The sequence below is a fragment of the Mustelus asterias genome, chromosome 16 (assembly GCF_964213995.1).
Source record: "Mustelus asterias chromosome 16, sMusAst1.hap1.1, whole genome shotgun sequence".
In the NCBI taxonomy this organism is placed as follows: Eukaryota; Metazoa; Chordata; class Chondrichthyes; order Carcharhiniformes; family Triakidae; genus Mustelus; species Mustelus asterias.
In genome coordinates, this window is record NC_135816.1 from 53365996 (window position 1) to 53388820 (window position 22825).

Consider the following 22825-nt stretch of genomic DNA (forward strand, 5'->3'; position numbering starts at 1 on the left):
CAACTTAAACTTTAGGTACCAGCAATCTGTCACCCAACCGTGCCAAAAGTCAATTCCAATGAGAGAACTGAAAATTGGAGGTGAAATCATCACTCGATCACAAAGGGAATTCCTCTAGACCTACCCAACTCTCTAAGTGAAGTTAAACACCTGGGATGAATAGATGAGGGACTGAGCGGGGTATCTTCTCCAAAAACAAATTTAAAAATCAGTTGAATAATATAGAACCATAAAAGGGAGATGCTGGTTAACTAATTGACATAAGAAAAAAATGCAGTTCATTTTTCAATCAACCCAGATCAAATAATACGAAAAGTATTTATTTTTTTAAAATCTTATTGTTCCAACTTCTAGCTCAGGAATATTCGCTTCTAATGAATGGAGCTGGACATTGACAAAGTGGCAACTTTTCTGGAGTTAAGGAGTACACAGTTTTATGCAGTTTTCAGATTTTAAAGTTTGGGGGTTACACAATCGTCTATTATATTGAAGCATGATTGACTTAACCTTTTAATGTTTGTGCTGAAGAGGAATAAAATGATTGAAACTTTAACATGCCTTCTTTTGCATGTCTTTCCATCGGTCGCCGACTCTAATCAGTGTCTGGATTATGAATATCCGTCCATTTCCTCATCATTTGGTCAAGGGAATTACACCGAATGAGCTTTCTCGATAGCCTCGCAGCTGCTAAAAGCAATTTACTCATCACTTGGGGCGCTAGGACCCAGCGTGGGCTATCCCTGATTGTGACTAAGGGAAGAGCAGAGTTGAGAGAAACTTCAGGAGGATGCTCAGACTGTCTCAGAGACTGGGGAACTAGGGTGTCGCTGATCAGTGTCAGCGGTGTTCTTTACCATGCTCCTGTAACTCCGCCGTCTTCAGTTACTCGCAACCTTGATCAGCCATGGAGAAAACCAATGGTAAGTTTGAGTTTGTAAAGTTTTCAGTACTTTGAAGCTGTGTCACAATTAGCTTTACAAAGTTATTTAATTTCAGGCAAACATGTAGCAAATGTGCAAGGAGCTCATTAATAACCATTGTGTAGCAATTTAATGGATCTTTAAACACAATATGTTAGAAGTTACAGTAATTGAGTGATATGGAAATTTGACCTGAGGGTTTCCCCCCACTCCCTCCCAAATACCTCAGCTATGATGTACCTGGGCTTGTATATGTTGGAAAATAGTTTACCTTTGGTCTGGCAGGATTCTTTTTTTAAAATGTCACTCATCAGCAGACTTTACTTCTTTTTTCTCTCTTGTCTCCAGCTGGTTTTTTTTAGAATAATTCTCTTCCCGCCCCAGAGCGGGGGTGTGGTGTAGTGATCTTTTTTGTTTCTGACTCCGACACAATCAAACCAAACCCACCCACCCCAGAAAATACATTCCTGACCCTTGCAGTGAGTTACAGTAAACGATTCGTATTTTTAACTTTGACAGTGGAGTGAGTTGGTGAAATCACTTAGTCCATTCGTTTGTGATCATTCTACACATTACTGTTGTGATTCATAAACCCAATTTCCTCTTTCCCGTCTGTGACTCGAAATGTTGTGATGTGGAGATTTAGCCTGGTGTTGTGAGACTTCTTACTCGAAATGTTGGCCATGGGGTAACCTTTGGCGTAATTTCTTGAAATGACACGCTTGAGGTTTCACTACAGTAGCAAATACTTAGAAACTCAAGCAAACACATAAGTACAAGTGGGATATCATTGCGATTACATTGCAGCGGATGACCGGATACTGTTACCCACTGACTGTGGCTTGTAAATAACTCGCTGACCAACACCCAGGTGCAGCAACAAGGGAGCTCAGTGTGTTTGCACTTCGACCCATTCTCAGTGTGTTGATGTCACCCACTCAGCAGTTCATTCTTAATGTTATTGTGGCAGCAGCGAGCTTGCACGCTTTCTCGCAGCGTTAGAATATCCCATACAAACGTTTTGGGGCATTTCAGTGTGTATGGGGTTCCATGGAGCCAAGTGTGAGACCTTTGAGAAGTGAAGGGTATCCATGATTGGCTGTTCATGGGCCGGGGGTCCCCAATAACAAGATTACATTGAGCTGTACATGTAACTCAGGTGAGTTTCTATTGAGGGTTCGAGTCTTGCAGTAAGGAGACTTCAGCACTCTGGAGTAGATTTTTTCCTTAGCCCCTCCCACTAGAAATTCAGCAATTGATTGCAGACAGGAATTCTGGAGAAATAGCGTAAGCAGCTGTTTATTTTCCTCGTTCGTGTTTCACAGCAGGCGCTTAAGGGAACCACTGCAGAGTTTCTGGATGAAAAGATTGGCCCATATTTTGGTACCAACCATTTCACTCCCAGTGTATGGTGAACTGGGGTGCCATTTTGGAGTGGCCAGTTGTATGGGTGTGCTGGAAGTATGCAATATTGTGCTACCATTCTCAGACTGGTGCCTCAGTCCTCACCCTCTGTTAAACATACAGTCTGAACATGCATTCAGCAGCAAGAAGGACCCCTCACCAGTGCCATTTAAATGGATCATCATGGCATGGTGGTACAGTGGTTAGCACTGCAGCAGGGACCCGGGTTCAATTCCGGTCTTGGGTCACTGTCTGTGTGGAGTTCGCACATTCTCCCTGCGTCTGCGTGGGTTTCCTCCGGGTGTTCCGGTTTCCTCCCACAGTCCAAAGATGTGCAAGTTAAGTGGATTGGCCATGATAAATTGCCCCTTATTTTCCCAAGATGTGTAGGTTAGATAGGGCGGGGTGGCAGGCCTGGGTAAGACACTCTGTCAGAGAATTGGTATAGATTTGATGGGCTGAATGGCCTCCTTCTGCACTGTACAGATTCTATGATTCTATTCTACTTTCAGATCAGTTGTTGATTAATTTTTACTGGCTCCATCTGAGTTTGTAGGACCGCTTGATAGTATGTAGACTTGTTTAATCTTAGTGAAGTCGACAGGAAGTGGTGTTGTATATGGTAAAGGTCTTGGTTTTGACTTCAGGGGTCTGCTCAGATCACTCACTGGGTGCTGTAGTTATCATCCTCCTTGGCCTGCAGCATGAAAGGGTAAAAGAGCGGAGGCAGCTATGAAGAATGCAGGCTGCTAAGGGGCGGGGGGGGGGGGGGTGTGTGAGGTGGGGAGGGGGTGCAGTTATGCTTCTGTCAGGAGGCCTTTTCCAACCAGATCTTCTGGAAACATTGTTCCTGGCTCAGGCTGAGGTGAGAGAATGTGTGAATTGATTCTGTTTTCCAAAGGAGGTACACACAACATAAGAATTAGGAGCAGGAGTAGGTCACTGGGTCTCTGGAGCCTGATCCATTATTCAATAAGATCATGGCTGATCTGACTGTAACCTTAACTCCATATTCCTATCTACTGCAGTAAGCTTTCATCCCCTCGCTTATCTAGAATCGATCTGATCTCACCAATGCCCAGTATAACTGAAGCATAACCTCCCTACTTTTGTATCCTCCCTTCCCTTACAGTAAATGATTGCATTATGTTAGCTTTCCTAATTACTTGCTGTACCAGCCTACTAACCTTTTGCCATTCATGCACTAGGATACCCAGACCCTTCTGCATCTCAGAGCTCTGCGCAATCTCCCATCATTTAGATAATATGCTTATCCTTACATTTCCTGTCAAAATATTCAATTTCACATTTTCCAACATTATACTGCATTTGCCAAATCTTTGCCCATTCATTAACCGATCTATTTCACTTTGTAGCCTCTTTATGTCCTCTTCACATCTTATTTTTCCACTTAAAATTGTGTCATTAGCAAACTTAGCAACCATACCTTTGCTTTCTTCATCCAATGATATAAATTGTAAAGGGTTGAAGTACCAGCATGGATCCTTGTGGCAGAACACTTGTTACAGCTTGTCAACCAGAAAATTACCCATTTATGCTGACTCTCTGTTTCCTGTTACCTAGCCAATCTTCTATTCATGCGGATATGTTACCATCTATACCATGAGCTTTCATTTTCTGCGATGACCTGTAATATGGCACCTTATCAAATGCCTTCTGGAAAGCTAAGTATAGTACATCTACTGGTTCCCCTTCATTCACAGCACAAGTTACTTCTTCAAAGAACTCCAATAAATTGGTTAAACATGATTTCCTTCTCTCAGAACTGTGGGTGAAATCTTCTGCCTGTTCATGACGGCGAGATCTGCCATGGATTTTCAGCGGCAGGGGGTGGATTCAATAGAAAATCCCATTGATAATGGCAGGATCAGAAGATCCTGGCACAGACCAATGGCAGGTCACCTCCCGCTGCCAGGAAACATGCCACTGGGGAGCCAGAAAATACCGGCCAATGTTGACTTTGCCTGATTGCCTTGAATATATCTGCCCCACTATAATATCGTTAATAATAGCTTCTCACATTTTCCCTGTGACAAACATTCAGCTAACTGGCCTGTAGTTTCTTACTTTCTATCCCCTCCCTTTTTGAATAAAGGAGTTATATTTGCTATTTTCCAATCTAATGGAACCTTCCATGAATCTAAGGAATTTTGGAAAATTAAAAACTATGCATCAAATATCTCCCTAGCCACGCCTTTTAAGACCCTAAGATGAAATCAATCAGGACCCGGGACTTGTCAGTCCAGTTTCAACAATTTGCTCAGTATCACTTCTTTGGTGATTGTAATATTCCTGAGTTCCTCCCTCCCTTCCATTTCCTGATTTACAGCTATGTCTGGGATGTTACTTGTATCTGACTGATGCAAAGTACCTGTTCAATTCATCTGCTATCTTCCTATTTTCCATTTTTAATTCCCCTGACTCACTATCTATAAGACCAACGCTCACTTTGTGAACTCTTTTTAAAATATCAGCAGAAACTCTGTCTTTATATTTCTAGTTAGCTTTCACTTGTACTCTAATTGTTCCCTCCTTATTAATTGTTTTGTCATTATTCACTTTTATTTTGTATTCTGACCTGTCACCCATCTTTTTGCAATTGTGTGCTCTTTCTTTAAGATTGGTGCTATTTTAAACTTTCTTAGTTAAACATGGATCGTGGGTCCTCCCCATGGAATTGTTTTTTCTCATGGAAGCCTGCCACATCCTGCAGGCAGACCTGCAGCCTTACAGCAGGGCAAGGATGGTGCTGCCGATGGCTGTGAAGGTGATTTTCTTTGGGCTGATCTGGGAACCTTCTAGAATGATATCTGAGGGCACATCAATGGTCATCTCCCAGTTTGCCATCCACTGCTGCATAAAGGGTAGAAAGTTATTTTCTTCTCTTTGGCCAGAGAGAAGTGAAATGTGCATGTGGCTTTGCCAGGATATCAGGCTTTTCTTCGACTGCACATACCTGGCTTACTGGGAACTACACCTAAATGCTGAGATCTGATGCCATCGCAAAGAGGTCCACCTCAACAATGTGCTGTTGGTGTACAACCATACTCAGCACATTCTGCAGGTGAATGTTGAATATACTGACAGAATTCATGATGCATTTATTCTGTGCCAGACTGCTTTTCTTTCAGTATCTGAGCCTCCATGCCAAACCACAGGTGGTTGACACTGGCTATCCATGTCTCTGCTGCACAATCTAATCACATGGTTGGTATAATGAGAACTATGCTATCACATAACACATCACAGAGCAGAAGAGTAGTGTGCACAAACAATGCATCTGTAGCCTGGACTGCCCAGGTGCTCTGTTATGGAGTTTATGGCCGCGCTCGTCCCAAAGCCATAAAATCCTGCCTGAGGTCAATCGATCTTTCCATGGTCCGCCCCTCGCCTGCTCCGATTCCCATGTGTCCCTGTTGCTATCTGCTCTTTCCTGCAGAACCATCATGGGAGCAAGGCTTTTGCCACTAGGAATATTCCAGAAGGAAAAAAAGACAGCAAAACTACCCGGGGGGGGGAAAAAATATTGGACTGGACTGTTTAGTCCTTCTTCTGGGCTCCCTTACTGCTGGGCTACTGTGACCATCTCATTCTGTTTTGCTTCCACTGAACCCAAACCAAAATCCCCAATCTACATCAGTCACATACCGTCCCTGCCATGCCTCTGTCACTGCCCATTTCAGCAACTACAAAGATGTGCAGGTTTGGTGGATTGGCCATGCTAAATTGCCCCCTTAGTGCTCAAAGATGTGTTTAGGTGGATTAGCCATGGTAAATTTGTGGGGTTACAGGGATAGGGCAGGGGGATAGGCCCAGGTAAGATGCTTTTTCAGAGAGTCAGTGCAGACTCGATGGGTCGAATGGCCTTTTTCTGCACTGTAGGGATTCTATGGTATAAAACAAACATTCCAAATCAATTTTAATCCAACAAACAATCCAGTGATCAATATAAAAGACAACTAATCACCCCGTACGCCCCCTCCAAGGTCTCCAATTCTGCATCAGTGAATCTCAGATCTTGCTCTCTGTCATTTCTTCCTACTCGGGGGTGCATCTTGTCAGTGGAATATAAATAAGTTGCTGTTGCCAGGGTTACTGCCCATCCCACAACATCACCAGGAGCGGTGGCCAGAGCGGCAGCTGCAGGATGAGGGCACATCAATGGTCATGTGCCCTCAAAGGTGGGTAAGGCAGGGCCACTGGGGCCAGTCAGGCAAGCTCTGATGAGGTGGGAAGGTGCTGAGGGTTTGCAGCACAATTGTCGAGGTGGTGGGCACTATCATCAACATTGTTCATGTACCTCTTAGAATTGTTTCACATTAGAATGCCCAGATTGCTTTCTTTCTCCACCTTCTTTAATGCTTTTCTTTGTAGAATATATATTTATTGTGCATTCTTCTTGCCCACATGCATGAAATTGCAATTTTCCAGATTAAACATAATTTACCAGTCATGAGACCAATCTACCAACAGATTAATATCTACTAAATATGTTAGACTCTACACTTTGGTGAATTATAGACTTTGGGCTGTTCTGAGGCTTTTAAGAGGATGAAGGAATAGATTGTGCACCAGTTTGATAATTTTCACCAGTTAATTTAATTGACAAAAATACAAGAGTCATGAATTTAAATTGTACAGGATGGAATCTAGGTTAGATATCAGGAGGTGCATCTTTTTCCAGAGACTAGTGGATCTCTGGAACCAGTTGCTGGCTCGTGTAGTGGATGCTGATTTCCTTCACTGGGCCTCTTTCTGGTTGGGGCACATATCGATATCACCTCTTATTAAAGGTAGATTCTGTTGGAAATTCAGGGCCAACCTGATCTCCTCAATTGAGGTTGAATCGCTGGATGAGGCAAAGAGGAATTTCCCAGAGATTTTCTCCAAATTTACTTGGAATTTTTACCTTTGACTGTTTCTCCCAGAGAACCCCAGGGTTTCAAGTGGGCAGAGCATATATTGTTACACAAGTTACCACAATTGTGTGGATAGGTTGGATGGATTTGAGTATTTCTACTTGGTTGTGATCGTTTGTATACTCAGATTAAGGGAGAAGAAGTCTTATATAAGTAAAATCATTTGTCAGTTGAGATCCTGAGTTCTGTTCTGGAGTTTGCACGTTCTCCCCGTGTCTGCGTGGGTTTCCTCCGGATGCTCCGGTTTCCTCCCACAGTCCAAAGATGTGCAGGTTAGGTGGATTGGCCATGCTCAATTGTCCCTTCGTGTAAGGGGGATTAGTAGGGTAAATATGTGGAGTTTAGGGGATAGGGCCCTGGGTGGAATTGTTGTCGGTGCAGGCTCGATGGGCCGAATGGCCTCCTTCTGCACTGTAGGGATTCTATGATTTGGTCCACTTTTCAAAAATAGGAGAATCATGGGATAGTTTGTGACACATTTCATCACCAGGGTTCAGAGTCCATTTCAGTTCCTGCATCTTGTGTAGGACAGAGAAAGGAGAAGTCTGAATCATAACAGGTCTGAGGTTAGTTCATTTAATTCAAGAAAATATCCAACATAAAACCCAGAAATGTGACAGCAATGGAGACAAAACCCCGACAGTAGTTGGATGCTATGATGGAAGGATTGTAACCTGCAATTGGCCTAGAGCTATAGAATTTTACAACACAAAAGGAGCCATCTTGATCTAATACCTTTGTGCCTGCTCTTTACCAGTGATCCTAAATCTAATTGTACTGCCCTACATATATATCTTTATAATAGGGGCAGTACAGTTAGAGACTAGCAGTATTTTTAACTATTTATTTGTTCATGTGATGTGGGTGTCGTTGGCTAGGCCAGCATTTAGGCCCATCTTTAATTGAGAAGGTGGTGGTGAGCCACCTTCCTAAACTGCTGCACTCCGTTTGGTGCATCCACAGAACTGTTGGGAAGGGAGGTCCACAGTTTTGATTCAGCAACAATGAAGAAACAGTGATATGTTTCCAAGTCAGGATGGTGTGTGGCTTGGAGGGTGAAATAACTCCTCCGAGACTGGTGTCCCTTCACCAAAATTTAGATTTATTTACATTGTAAGCAACACCCATGTATAAACCCGGAGTGCCAGTAACCCTGACACTCCACATTATGGACACACGCAGGGCTCCCTGATTAGACAAGCCATTACTGCCTTAATCTGGGAGCTCGTATTCTCAGAGGTCCACATCGTGGGCTTCGTTAAAGTCATTACAGAGGGGAACTTGCAGGTTTTGTTGTCCCCATGCATCTGTTGCCCTTGTCCTTTGAGTTGGTAGAAGTCACAGGTTTGAAAGATGCTATCAGAGAAGTCTTGGTGAGTTGCTGCAGTGCATCTTGTAAATGGTACACACTGCTGCCTCTGTGCAGCAGTGGTAGAGGAAATAAATATTTAAGATGCTGGTTGGGGTGTCATTCAAGTAGCCTGCTTTGTCCTGGATGGTGTTCGTCATCTTGCATGTTGTTGGAGCTGCGCTCATTCGGGTAAGTGGAGAGCATTCCATCACACTCCTGATTTATGCCTTGTAGACTGTGGACTGGCTTTGGGAAGTTGGGATGTGAGTTATCTGCCACAAAATTCCCAGCCTTTGACCTGCTCTTTTAGCTACTTCAGTTCAGTTTCTGGTCAATGGTAACCCCCAGGATGTTGATAGTGGGGGAGTCAGTTATATCAGTGCCATTCTATCTTAATGGAGATGGTCATTGCCTGGCATCTGTATGGCACAAACGTTACTTTCCACTTACCAGTCCAAGCCATGCTGTAAATGCACACAGACCACTTTAGTATCTGAGGAATCAAAAATAGTGTTGAACATTATGCAAACATCAATGAACATCCTCACTTATGACCTTATGATGAAGGGAAGGACCTTGATGAAGCAGCTGAAGACATTTGGGCCTAGGACACTACACTCTGGAACTTGGGGACTGTGTCAGTCTTGGGAGTGATAATAAAGGTATACCAAGAAGGAAACTAGCTAAGAATTATGCTTCCAGTAGAACACAGAGACTGCACAAGCTCTTCAATAATGTCTCTGGAGGGGCCTGCTTAAACAGCCAATAGCCCATTATAGAGATTTGAACAAGACTGTCTCCCATTGTAAAATGGCATCAAAACATCTTCTCAAACACAAAAAGAAGTACAGATGTGACTTGAAATACTGGACATCATATCAAAGTGGTCCTGATATCTGCAGACTTACAACATTTGCATATTTCTAGGTGCAATATTCACTTGGTTTCCTCCTTTTTAGTGCAGTACTCTTGAGATCTCAGTCTACCTATACAGAGTCTCTTACCAGCCCCCCACCACCCACTGCCTGATCCCACTTTCAATTCTGACTGTGACACCCCCATTTGCAGTTCCTCATTGGGTGTATTTCCCCGAAATGTTGAATGAATGAATGATGTCAAGGGTTAGCCAATGGCTGGTTAGGTGCTTGTTTAAATTTCCTCTATCTTGTTCTTTGGGAAAAGAAGAAAAGATGAAGCAAGGCTTTAAGAGTAATGATGGTTCGTCCCTGGATTTTGATGATTCTCAGTTTATGCTCCTAACCTATTATACAGGCAAATGCCAATCTACAGTTACCATTTACCCTCCCACAGCAGGCTGGCCACATGACTCCCATGGATATCCTGGACTTCTTTCTCATGCAATGTTGAATGACTATTGTTGGGGGCGCCAGTGCCCTGAGATTCCCACCTCAGATCAGAGATTCAGAGTACAACCCTCCAGAACCATTGATGTCATGTGTACAAGGGGACTATAAGGAATGTTCTGGGAAGTGGCTGACTTCCCTAAGCCATGCTGATAATGTGCTGGGGGTCAAAGAGGTGCAGATCATTTCCTCGTTTACTCCCTCCACGAAGTGTACATGATGTCCTCCTGGTTTCCTGTCTTCGACTCCAAACAACCTCTCCCTCCTGCTGTATAGCAAATCTAGGAGGGAATCCAGGTTAGTTTCCATGAAGTTGGCTGCACTTTGCTTAGTTTTGGCTGCCATGACTATTGTCCAGATTTCTAGCTGTTTTTACTGCTGCCACTTGACTGTTAAATAGCAGCAAGTTTTACATCCTGCTACTGCTCAGTTCTCGGCGTCTTCCGGCATTTTTTTTCTGCTCCTATGGCAGCTGTCCATGGCTCTGTTGAAGATCAGTTCCTGACCCTTTGCTATTTCCTGATCACTTATCCCCCACCTTGCACGTTTCCCGATCTCTTCCCACCATCAGTCCTGAGGAAAATGAGCCATTACTGTCTGGATTTGCAGAACTTGCTTGCCTCTCCATGTTTTAATTAGCTGCAAATTCACTTTAGTGCAGGACCAGGAATTGGACAATCATAACAACATGTAGAAATCTCATTACATTATCAATGGCTCAGTCAGAATTTGAGCGCCTACATTTTGGGGACGTGTGGGGGTTATTTTCACATTAAATACAAATAGAATAATTATTTAATCTACTTGGGCAGGCTGCCTGTTTGCTTTGCAGATGTTCATTTACTCTGTATCACTCCCTCGCCTGACCTGAGTCATCAGGAAATGCAACATATCCTCCTCTGTGAGTAATAATAAATTTACAGAAACACAATAATATATTAAAATACTCGGGTCACACAAGGAGAAAAATTGTACCCGGACATTTGTGTAATTTTATATGCAAAATGTGTTACAGCGGCAACATCAGAAATGTTGACACTTCTAACATCTAACAACAACTTGCATTTATATACCACCTATAATGTAGCAAAATATCTCGAGGCTTAATGCTCATTAAAAAAATATTTTAGTGATGTAGATTTCTACAAACCTGATGCTACTTACCCTACTTTTTACAGACATTCTCCATTCCTGCTTAGAGCTTTTACTGATAGGAAGTGGAAGATATGTTTGGCCTGGCTTAGTGGAGTGGTGTGAAAGGAGAATAAATCATGTTCTTGCTTTCCAATAGTTCCCAAAATGATGAAGATTCAATCAGGTGATGTAAGACTGTCTGAATTGAATCAGGTATACAAGGCATGGAAGACTCAAAAAAATGGCTATCCGATTATGTATAATATATGAAGTATTGTACAGACTGTGATAACATACAGTACTTAATGAGTGACATAAAGTGTTAATCTTTGAATTAGTATTCAAGAAGAACTTAAAAAGTTTTAAAGTTGAACTAATTGGAGTAGATATAAATCACAATCTTTGTTTCCTTGTCAGGAATAGGTACTGATTCTGTTTTCATGGATATAATTGAACATTGAAACGAGCCTATAGAGAACTTATCACTTCCTTACAGTGTTGAACTCTTGTTGTTTATCCTATTAGAAATGGCTACAGCCAGAAAGACACATGGTGCAGATTAGTGGACTGCTTGTTGGGTGTGCTAACACAAGAAGTCATTAAAAGATTCACAATGAATGGTCTTTGTGCTGACTCACTGCCCTCTAATAAAAGCCGCCAATAGTCCATTTTTTTTGCAGTTGTCCTGTTGTACAGGACGTGTGAGGGTTATTTTCACATTAAATGATGCGTAATACAGACATTGACAGCTTCACACTAACATCCACTTGCAATCTTTTATAGAAACATAGAAGATCGGAGCAAGAGGAGGCCATTTGGCCCTTCAAGCCTGCTCCGCCATTCATCACGATCATAGCTAATCATCCAACTCAATAGCCTAATCCTGTTTTCTCCCCGTAACCTTTGATCCCATTCACCCCAAGTGCTATATCCAGCAGCCTGTTGAATACACTCAATGTTTTGGCATCAGCTAGTTCCTGTGGTAATGAATTCCACAGACTCACCACTCTTTGGGTGAAGAAATGTCTCCTCATCTCCGTCCTAAATGGCCTACCCCGAATCCTCAGATTGTGACCCCTAGTTCTGGACTCGCCCACCATCAGGAATATCCTCCCTGCATCTACCCTGTCTTGTCCTGTTAGAATTTTATAAGTCTCTATGAGATCCACCCTCATTTATCTGAACTCCAGCAAAAAATATCCTAACCTAGTCAACCTCTCCTTATACATCAGTCCCCCCATCCCTGGAATTAGCCTGGTAAACCTTCGCTGCACTACCTCGAGAGCAAGAACATCCTTCCTCAGAAAAGGAGACCAAAACTACACACAATATTCTAGGTATGGCCTCATGAAGTTCCTGTACAATTGCAACAACACATCCCTGCTCCTGTACTCAACCTCTCGCAATGAAGGCCAACATGCCATTTGCCTTCTTTACCACCTGCTGCACCTGCATGCTTACCTTCAGCGACTGGTGCACACAATCCCAGGTCCCGCTGCACACTCCCCTCTCCCAATTTACAGCCATTCAGGTAATAGTCTGCTTTCTTGTTTTTGCTTCCAAAGTAAATAGCCTCACATTTATCCAAATTATACTGCATCTGCCATTGATTTGCCCACTCACCCAACCCGTCCCGATCATGCTGAAGGATCTCTGCATCCTCATCACAGTTCACCCTCCCACCCAACTTGGTATCATCTGCAAAATTTGAGATGTTACATTTTGTTCCCTCATCCAAATCATTGATATATATTGTGAATAGCTGGGGTTCCAGCACCGATCCCTGTGGCACTCCACTAGTTACTGCCTGCCAATTTGAAAAGGACCCATTAATTCCTACTCTTTGTTTTCCCTCTGCCAACCAGTTTTCTATCCATCCCAATCCCATGTGCTTTAATCTTGCACGATAATCTTTAATGCGGGACTTTGTCAAAAGTTTTCTGAAAGTCCACAGCAGGTAGATGCATTCCTGGGGCCATTCTGTAATCTGTCAGGGGATGCTTCACTTCTATAGGAAGAATGCATAGTTGCTTTATTCTCCCCTTTGCTACAGATTTTAACGTAGCATTTTAGCATCCCACATTACTGATTTACAACAGACTGTGAATATTATTCCATTGCAGCAGATGGTTGTTACTATTCCATCTGTTGCATCGTCAGCCACAGTTACAGTAAAATGGCTGGCTGATAAAACCTTGCTTGGACTGCTGTGAAAGTCATATTTTGCAGATTTTCTGGTCATAAAAGTCTACATTAAGGTGTAACATGTGGAATGGATTTTAACAACATATGTCAAATATTGCATAGAATTCCACAGGTTGTAAGGAATAGTTATCCTCACTCAGTTCTGAAGTGTGCAATGGTAATCCCTTGACAAGTACTCTTGATTGCAGAGATACCACAATACAGTATTCTTTCCAAATATCCTGTTTTTGTTCTGAAGCAGGTAGCTCATGTTTATGTATGCTTTCATGGGTGCAGACAGTCTGCAACCTCTCTTTCAAGAATCCATTCCTTAGCCTATGAGCCTAAATGGTGAATATCAAAAGACTCTTCTTTACAAATGCTGCAAAATTATTCTAATAACTGAAGAGTTTATTTTCATGTTGAGGTGGGGGTGGGGGCTTCTCTGATGACTCTGTGAACAAATGTAGTGCATGGGGAGTTATCTTGACCAATAAAGTCTTCTGGTTTGATTCCCAGTCCATGCTAAGTTTGCTGGTGATTGCAGGCAGCCATTGATCTCCATGTCCCTATCCTGAGGCGAGGGAAACATAATCAAAACTCTTGATCTGTGCCTAGTGCCTTCAAATGAAAATGGATACGTATACATCACTGAGTAAGGACAGGATTTGGGTTAGTCAGAATAGTTCCCTATTTAAAATTAATGAACCAAGAGTTTAAGATACAACTAACATGGAGGAGTGAAATATTTCCAATCACTGTATAATTCCTGGAAAGGATTTTCCTCGGCTATACTGCTAAAACCTGCTAGATTGTCAAAAGAAAATCGCTGATGGGAGCCATGGCAACATTCATGGGTTAAACCACTTAAAACCTCCCTGTTGGATGGGATATATTAGACATGAGTAATCATATATTCTGTTGTTATAGGCAAAATGTATTGTAGTAGGCTTGTTATGCTGAGTATTGAGTATTCCCTCCTGCTGAAACTCATCTTGTGTTCTTCATCATTTCTATGCATTTTTGAAGGAGGAGAAATAGTAGGAACAGTCTGAGTTGCTGACTTAATATTTACCAACTAGTGTGAACAATGTCATCCACCACAGCATCAGTGTTAGAGTACATCTTCACATTGTGTGGGAAGTGATCTGGACTGCAACAGACTGGAATTGGTGCTTCCATTCTGGGACCCTAATTTGCAATATAAGTAATCTTGTTGAGTGCTAGTCAAAAAATCTTAGCATAACAAAAATATTGGTAGTGGCAAATGTAACATGCATGATCACACTAAAGTTTAAAGTTTATTTATTAGTGTCACAAGTAGGCTTATATTAACACTGCAGTGAAGTTACTGTGAAAATTCCCTAGTCGCCACACTCCGGTGACTGTTCGGGTACACTGAGGGAGAATTTAGCATGACCAATGCACCTAACTAGCATGTCTTTCGAATGATGGGAGGAAACCGGAGCACCCGGAGGAAACCCATGCCGACGGAGAGAACGTGCAGACTTCGCACAGATAGGGACCCAAGCCGTGAATCGAACCCGGGTCCCTGGTGCTGTGAAGCAGCAGTGCTAACCACTGTGCCACAAGAATTCCAAAAGCACTTTTTGGAGAAATGTTACTGTTCTCTCAAGCTAAGTATTTTAACCCAATTTTCGGTTATGTATTGTGGCCGATTAACATGTTGATGATAAATCAAGGTATCTGTACCTCACAAGGGAGCAATGCAGTTGGGATAGCAACGTAATGGTACTGTTACTGAACAACTTGTAATCTCGGCACCTGGATTGATGTTCCAGAGAAATGAGTTCAAATCCCACTATCATAGCTCCTTAGTTTTGATTTGGAAACTGCCAGATTGTTGTAAAAACCCATCTTGTTCACTCCTGTCCTTCAGGAGAAGAAATCTGCCATCCCTACCCATTCTGGCCTACATGTGACTGCAGATCCACAGTAATGTGATTGACTCACAGCTGGGAAAAAAATATTGTAGGTGTATCAAGGACTGCAGCAGTTCAAGAAGGCAGCTCATCACCTTTCAAAGACAATTAGAGACGGGCAAAGCTCATCCTAAGAGTGAATATAAAGAAAAAGCGTACTGCTGGCAGAAAGTCAAAATGGAAAATATAGAAGTAATCAAGCTGGGGCGGCACGGTGGCACAGTGGTTAGCACTGCTGCCTCACAGTGCCAGGGACCAGGGTTCGATTCCTTGGGCTTGGGTCACTGACTGTGCGGAGTTTGCACGTTCTTCCCGTGTCTGCATGAGTTCCCTCTGGTGCTCCAGTTTCCTCCCTCCCACAGTCCAAAGATGTGCGGGTTTGGTTGATTGTCCATGCTAAATTGACCCTAGCGTCAGAGGATTAGCAGGGTAAATGTGTGGGGTTACTGGAATAAGGCCTGTGTGGGATTGTGGTCAGTGCAGACTTGACACTGAATGGCCTCCTTCTGTACTGTAGGGATTCTATGGATTCTAAGTACTAACGAGGACATAGCCACGGCTATTCCAATCACCCAAAATCATCATGGATTCAGACTCAGAGCTCAAGTTTGCTGAGAGAAAATATGTGCACTTCCTCTTACACTAATGGCTTTCCTTCCTATATTAAAGAGAGAAATGATGAATGACCAAATAAACTTATTTTGCTCTTGTTCCATTATCATTTAGCAAAGTCTTCTCAAATTGGCAAGGCCTAAAGATAAAACTTTTTTTTGAACAAAGCGAACTAACTGTCCTCAAATGAGTCTGTCAGATTTGTCAAAGATTTGAATTCAGAGGTTTTTAGTGAACTAAGCCTAATGGCTGATCGAATTCTCTGATCATTTCTATAGACAGCCTGACTGCCACAGGAAGGAGCTTGGAACGTTGCCAGCATGTATATGGCAATGAGTTAAGGACTTTTGCTTGATTTTGAGCATTGTCATGAGTGCACAAAGTTTCCTTGATGTGGCCCTTTAAAGCAAACTGTCTTAAAATGTCGAATTACAACATCTGATTTTACGGTTCATTTGAATTTGAACTATTCTGTTTGGAGATTACATTTAAGCTAGTTGAAATAAGTAGTGTAGTTTGGAGCTGGAAGTTGTAAAGAGACATTGGGCGGGATTTTCTGGCCATGCTCACCCCAAGGCTGGAAAATCCTGTGCAATGTCAATGGACCTTTGCATGGTCCATGTCCCACCTGCAACGATTCCCTTGGTGGGTGGGATGGGAAAATTCCACCTATTGGTCGGAATTTTCTGTTCTTAATGATGGCGCACTCTTGCCCCAGATTTCCCAGCAGCCGGGAGGGGAGGGTTGCAGTCAACTGGAAACCCCGTCGACTATGGCAGGACCGGGGGTTCTCACTGCCGGCAAATGGCAGGCTGCCTCCCCGAAACACGGGGTAGGAGCGTGCTGAAACTCCTGCCCAAAATTTATTAAATGAGAGGGCAAAACAGGAGAAGATGGAGTTCAATGTGGGCAGGTGTGAGGTTATCCACTGTGCACCTAAGAAAGGTAAATCAGAGTATTCTCTAATGGTGAGAAACTAGGGAGAGAAATGAAGATATTTCAGAGTCCAAGTATGCAAGTCATTAAGAGCCGGAAGACAGACATTAAAAAGCTATGAAAAAGGCTAATGGAATGTTGGTCTTTATCTCAAGGGGGTTGGGTGACAAATGGGAGGAAGTGATGCCTCAGTTGTTTGGAACCATGGTCAGACCCTACCTGGTGTACTGTTTAGTTTTGGGCTTGGCACCTCTGGCAAGCTATATTGGTCTTGGAGGAGATGGTGCAGCATCAGCTCGAATTCACCAGAATGATATTGGGGTTTAGGGTGTTAAATTATGAAGACGGGTTGAATTGCTTTGAGTACAGGAGATTAAGGGGATGTGAGTCATATGTTATTTTGGAGAAAGTATTTCCTCTAATGGGGAAATCAAGAAGAAGGGGACATAACTTAGAATTGGAGCTTGACCATTCAGAAGAGAATTCAGGATATTGCTGAAAAGAGAGACATGTTGGCAAAGCTTTTCATCTTGCACTCAGCAGGACAAACGCAAGAATGCCAAATTTCGAATGATCAGAACAATTTATACCACAGGAGAAAATAGATGATGATTGGTTGGTAGGTCAATTCTGATTGGCTGAGGTTTGCCATGGAGAAAGCCACCAGGAACTATAGGCTCCTCATGCTTCTGGGTATTTCAAAAAAGGTACAAGGCTTGAACATTTTGTTTGGTCCATGAATGTATGTTGCAACTAGGAACCCATAAATGAGCCAGGGTGCTTGTTTTCGGATAAAGGGTAGTAGCAATTTAGAACCCTCATCCAAAAGTTGTGGAAGCTAGGAGACCTAAAGCTTTCAAGACTGAGATTATTACAATTTTATTAGGGAAGGTAATTAAGAAGTGCAGATTAGTCTTGATCAAATTAAATGGCAGAGCAGGCCTGAGGGGTTGAATGCTGGCCTCTTCTTGTTTATAATCTGTGAAATCACTGGTCTATACTGAACATATTGCCCGAGCTAACTTCTGGTCATGCTAAAGCAATTATCATGCTCAAGGGTCATAAGAAATAGGAGGGGGAGTAGGCCATTCAGCCCATCGAGCCTGCTCTGCCATTCAGTAAGATCATGGCTGATCTGATTGTGGCCTAAAGACCACTTCTTGCTGCTATGCAACTTCAGAGAGAGACTTTCAAAATTGTATAAGTTGACCTACTTTTATTTATCCTATCTGTTTTATGGCAAGCGTCTTCCTCCATGTATCCCATGCTTTCCCAGATAAAGTTCATTTAGTCATTTGTCAGCAGTCTCTTACCTACATTTTCTGGATTAAGCAATATATTCACAAATAATTGCAATACCTCGATTCATGAATTTTCCTCCTATTTCCTTATCTGTGACCCTCCCTAAGACAATACTCCTTTGAGTATTGTCTGCACGGTGACATGGAAAGTTCCCTGTATTGCCTGAAGTTTCATCGGATATAGGTGGGTCAGCAGTATTGAATTGGTTCCTCTGCTGTGATCCGTAGCACTGCAGCTTCCCCAGGATTCTTTAATGAAACATCCGCTCTCTTTGACTGACATCCACTCAGTTCCTTCCTCACAACACATACTTGCGCAAATTTCCCTTCTCAAAATCTGGGTGAAGGACAGGCCTTGAGATTGTTTGCTTGCTAAATAAGTGCTTCCTGTCCTGCAGGCCTAGAAACAACTGGTCACGTTTACCTAAGCAATGAGAAAGAATGCATCATTAAGCAAAGTAATAATGACTTCATTGCACCATCTCATCCAGCAAGGACAAAATATGTGAGAGTCAGAAGCGAGACATGAGTATTGGCTCAAGAGTGAGCTATCTGGATGTAATTAGATGTCATTCTGCATTTTAGCAAGCCAAGGCAGTATAAGTCAACTTCCTTTGTTTGTTAAGGAAATCTAAATGGCACACATTGATTCTCCTGGTAATGCCCATGATAACAAAATTAGTTTCCACAAAATAGGTTTGATTGGGAATGGAATTGGCAGATAAAACTAATATCTTGCTGTATTGATGTGACTAAAAAAAAACAAAATGTAGAAACTTAATTCGAATTTCAGCCACTGGATATGTATCGCAATGGGTATTTAATGCTATTGAATATGAATAGGATTATGGAATTTAATTAAGCAATTCACCCTTAAGGTTATGCCTACAAGGTGTGAGTTTGCATAATGGGGTAGATTTGCCAGATATGCTTCTGTTATATGTCTGCTTTCGTGAAATTGAATCACAAGGCTGACAGGCAACCAATTCGAGCAACTTTATTCTTAATCATGTCTGGTGGGACAAGTCATCGGAAAAGAACACCTCAATTTTGAAACTTTGAAAATATTAATAAAATAAATCAGACAATTTGAACAAGGATAACATGAAAGTCATGGTGTGATTTGTAGCTGACCTACTGAAATGAAAGACTTATCGACGGGCGCAATTTGGAAGGAAAAATAGTGAACTGCAAATAAATGTTGTAGGAAAAATAGAAAACAGGCTGGAAATAAGCACCACAATGGTAATGAACATGAAAATATAAAATAAATGCTTAACTGTTGCCCCATTTTACGATGACTGTAGAGTCCAATTCATGAGATGGTACTCCATGGATAATTCATGCTGAATTACAGAAAATTGTGCACTGAATAATTGGTCCACAAGCAGCACACTAGCAAGTGATCAATTAAATTAGCTCCTGCACTCATGGCTAAGACTACAACATTGCTAATTATTTAATTTCTCTCAGAATGCTCCTTACAAGATCTTGACATCACCACGTGATACATCACCTTTATATGTCAAAACCCAGCTCAATCATATTCCCTGAGTTTTGACCTTTTCCACAGAATATCAAAATACTTTGGAAACATGGTGCAGGCTTAGCGAGCCAAATGGCCTGTTCCTGTGCTGTAACATTCACTGGCTCTACACATTGTTATTAATAATTTCTGTTTAATCCCTTGGTAGAAACTGGAAATATGAGAATTTGTTGAATATAATGTCAGCTTAATAGCATTGACCAACAATGTAATTAGTGAGAATCATTTTGCGCTGTTTTGTTGAATGTGTCTTATGGATGCATATTGTACTCGGTGAATATTTGCATTTGATCCTTTGTGTGATTTCCAAATTTCTCTCTTATCATGAAGGTGCTGGCTTATACTGAGGTGTGGTTCTAGGAAAACCTTCAGTCTGTTGCAGTTCAGTCAAACGGGTACCTTCATGCATAAACGTGGACATTTGAGAAGTTAATTCACTGTAGGAACTACAATTAAGCCTGATCATGGTTTCTTTGATGTACACACTTTCCAGTTGGGATCACCACATGTTGATCAGACTCGGGAATCTTAAGCATGATTTTCCTCTTCAATGCTGTTATAATTTTTGGCTCTCCTACTGCTAATCAGATCAGTTACCTCAGCACAGACAAGTATTTGAACATTCAATCTGCTCTACAGCTCCGTATTACACCGTAGCATTTACCCATCAGAAGAGTTTGTTATAAAATGATCATATCCAGCTAAATTTTAATTCAGGATGGTAGCACAATGGTTAGCACTGCTGCCTCACAGCGCTAGGGACCTGGGTTCCATTCCAGCCTCGGGTCACTATGTGGAGTTTGCACATTCTCCCCGTGTCTGCGTGGATTTCCTCCGAGTGGGGATTTCCTCCGGGTGCTCCGATTTCCTCCCACACTCCAAAGATGTGCAGGTTAGGTGGATTGGCCATGCTAAATTACTAAATTAGTGTCACAAGATGTGTAGGTTAGATGAATTAGCCATGGTGAATGTGCGGGGTTACAGGTAAAAGGCAGGGGCTAGGGCTTGGGTAAGACACTCTGTCAGAGTCAGTGCAGACCCGATGGGCCCAATGGCTGCCTCCTGCGCTGTAGAGATTCTATGGATTTGAATACCTGTTAGATTTTTTGCACATAAAACTAAATTACTGCATAATTTGTTTAAATGGTTTTTAACTTCACTTCTTATTTCCTGTAAATTAAGCACTCTTCCTGTGATTTAAGTTTATATTTTGCACCTTAACCCTTTAAGCTCCTCTGTTTAAAAAAAACTATTAAGATTATTAATATGTACTTGCTAAAGCAATCTCATTAACACTGATTTGAGTAATATTTATACCATACCTGTGTAGCAAGGTAACTTGTTGTGTACGACACATTAATACACTTAAATAGTGTTTTCAATATTAATGCAACTCCTACAATGTGAAGGGATTTTTTTTGAAGATATTTTGATAAAATATATTTATCAGGCATTGTGGAACTTGTTATAATTGCAAAGGGAAAAGTTAGAGCAAAAGAAATATTTTTGCATTTATATACTTATTGCATTTATTTACTTATCACATTCTTGGCATATTCCAAGTGCCTCATTTTCAATAAATTATTTCATAAGTATTTTGTCACTGTTATGTTAGTTAGTTGGGCAGCCAATTCACACAATGCAAAATACCTTGAGAAATAACTTGAAGTGAATAATGTTTTCATGGAATACAGATGGGAAGTGGTCGAAATACTCAGTTGCTTTGACAGCATTGAGAAGAGAGAGATACAGAGTTGGCATTTCAAACAATGACTATTTATAACAACTGTTCTGACGAAGAGCAATCCCCTGAAATGTTAGCTTCATTTCTCCCTCCATAGATGCTGTCTGACGTACTGTGTATTTCCAATATTTTGTGTTTGTATTTTGGGTTTCCAGCATTGGTACTCTTGCTCTTGTGCTAATATTTTCATGGGATTAGTTTAAGGCAAAAGTGTTGACCAGGAACCTGGGAGATCTCCTTACACTTAGATACAAAAGATTCGGAGTTATTATTCTGTCTACAAAGGGCAGGCGCAAACTCAGTTTGACATTTCAAAGAGCAAAGAACAAAGGACAAAGAAAATTACAGCACAAGAGCAAGCCCTTCAGTCCTCCAAGCCTGCACCGACCATGCTGCCCAACTGAACTAAAACCCCCTACCCTTCTGGATGCCACATCCCTCTATTCCCATCCTATTCATGTATTTGTCCAGATGCCCCTTAAAACTCACTGTCGTATCTGCTTCCACTACCTCCCCCGGCAGTGAGTTGCAGGCACCCACCACCCTCTATGTAAAAAACTTGTCTTGTACATCTCCTTCAAACCTTGCCCCTCGCACCTTAAACCTAGTGATTGACTCTTCCACCCTGGGAAAAAGTTTCTGACTATTCACTCTGTCCATGCCCCTCATAATCTTGTAGATTTCTATCATGTCGCCCCTCAACCTCCGTCGTTCCAGTGAGAACAAACCAAGTTTCTCCAACCTCTCCTCATAGCTAATGTCCTCCATACCAGGCAACATCCTGGTAAATCTTTTCTGTACCCTCTCCAAAGTCTCCACATCCTTTTGGTAGTGTGGTGACCAGAATTGAACATATATTGCAAGTGCGGCCTAACTAAGGTCCTATAAAGCTGCAACATGACTTGCCAATTTTTAAACTCAATGCCCCGGCCGATGAAGGCACGCATGCCATATGCCTTCTTGACTACCTTCTCCACCTGCGTTTCAGTGACCTGTGTACCTGTACACCCAGATCTCTCTGCCTATCAATACTCTTAAGGGTTCTGCCATTTACTGTATATTTCCTATCTTTATTAGACCTTCCAAGATGCATTACCTCACATTTGTCCGGATTAAACTCCATCTGCCATCTCTCCGCCCAAGCCTCCAACCTATCTATATCCTGCTGTATCCTCTGATGGTCCTCATCGCTATCCGCAAATCCACCAACCTTTGTGTCGTTCGCAAACTTACTAATCAAACCAATTACATTTTCCTCCAAATCATTTATATATATATTACGAATGGCAAAGGTCCCAGCACTGATCCCTGAAGAACGCTACTTGTCATGGCCCTCCATTCAGAAACACACCCTTCCACTGCTACCCTCTGTCTTCTATGACCAAGCCAGTTCTGTATCCACCTTGCCAGCTCACCTCTGATCCCATGCGACTTTACCTTCTGCAT

At 42.1% G+C, this 22825-nt stretch overlaps 1 protein-coding gene across 2 annotated transcripts in view; it reads left to right on the forward strand.

Moving 5' to 3' along the window:
- The first annotated feature begins 811 nt into the window (after nt 1–811).
- The window catches only part of afap1l1a (actin filament associated protein 1-like 1a), a 179252-nt gene continuing 157238 nt past the window's right edge, over nt 812–22825 (forward strand). Inside the window, exon 1 of one of the 2 annotated variants that reach the window (XM_078231138.1) lies at nt 812–920. In XM_078231138.1, coding sequence (XP_078087264.1) covers nt 905–920 — 16 coding nt within the window. In that variant the 5' untranslated portion in view covers nt 812–904. The remainder of the gene's footprint in view (nt 921–22825) is intronic. The other variant, XM_078231136.1, reaches the window with a different exon arrangement.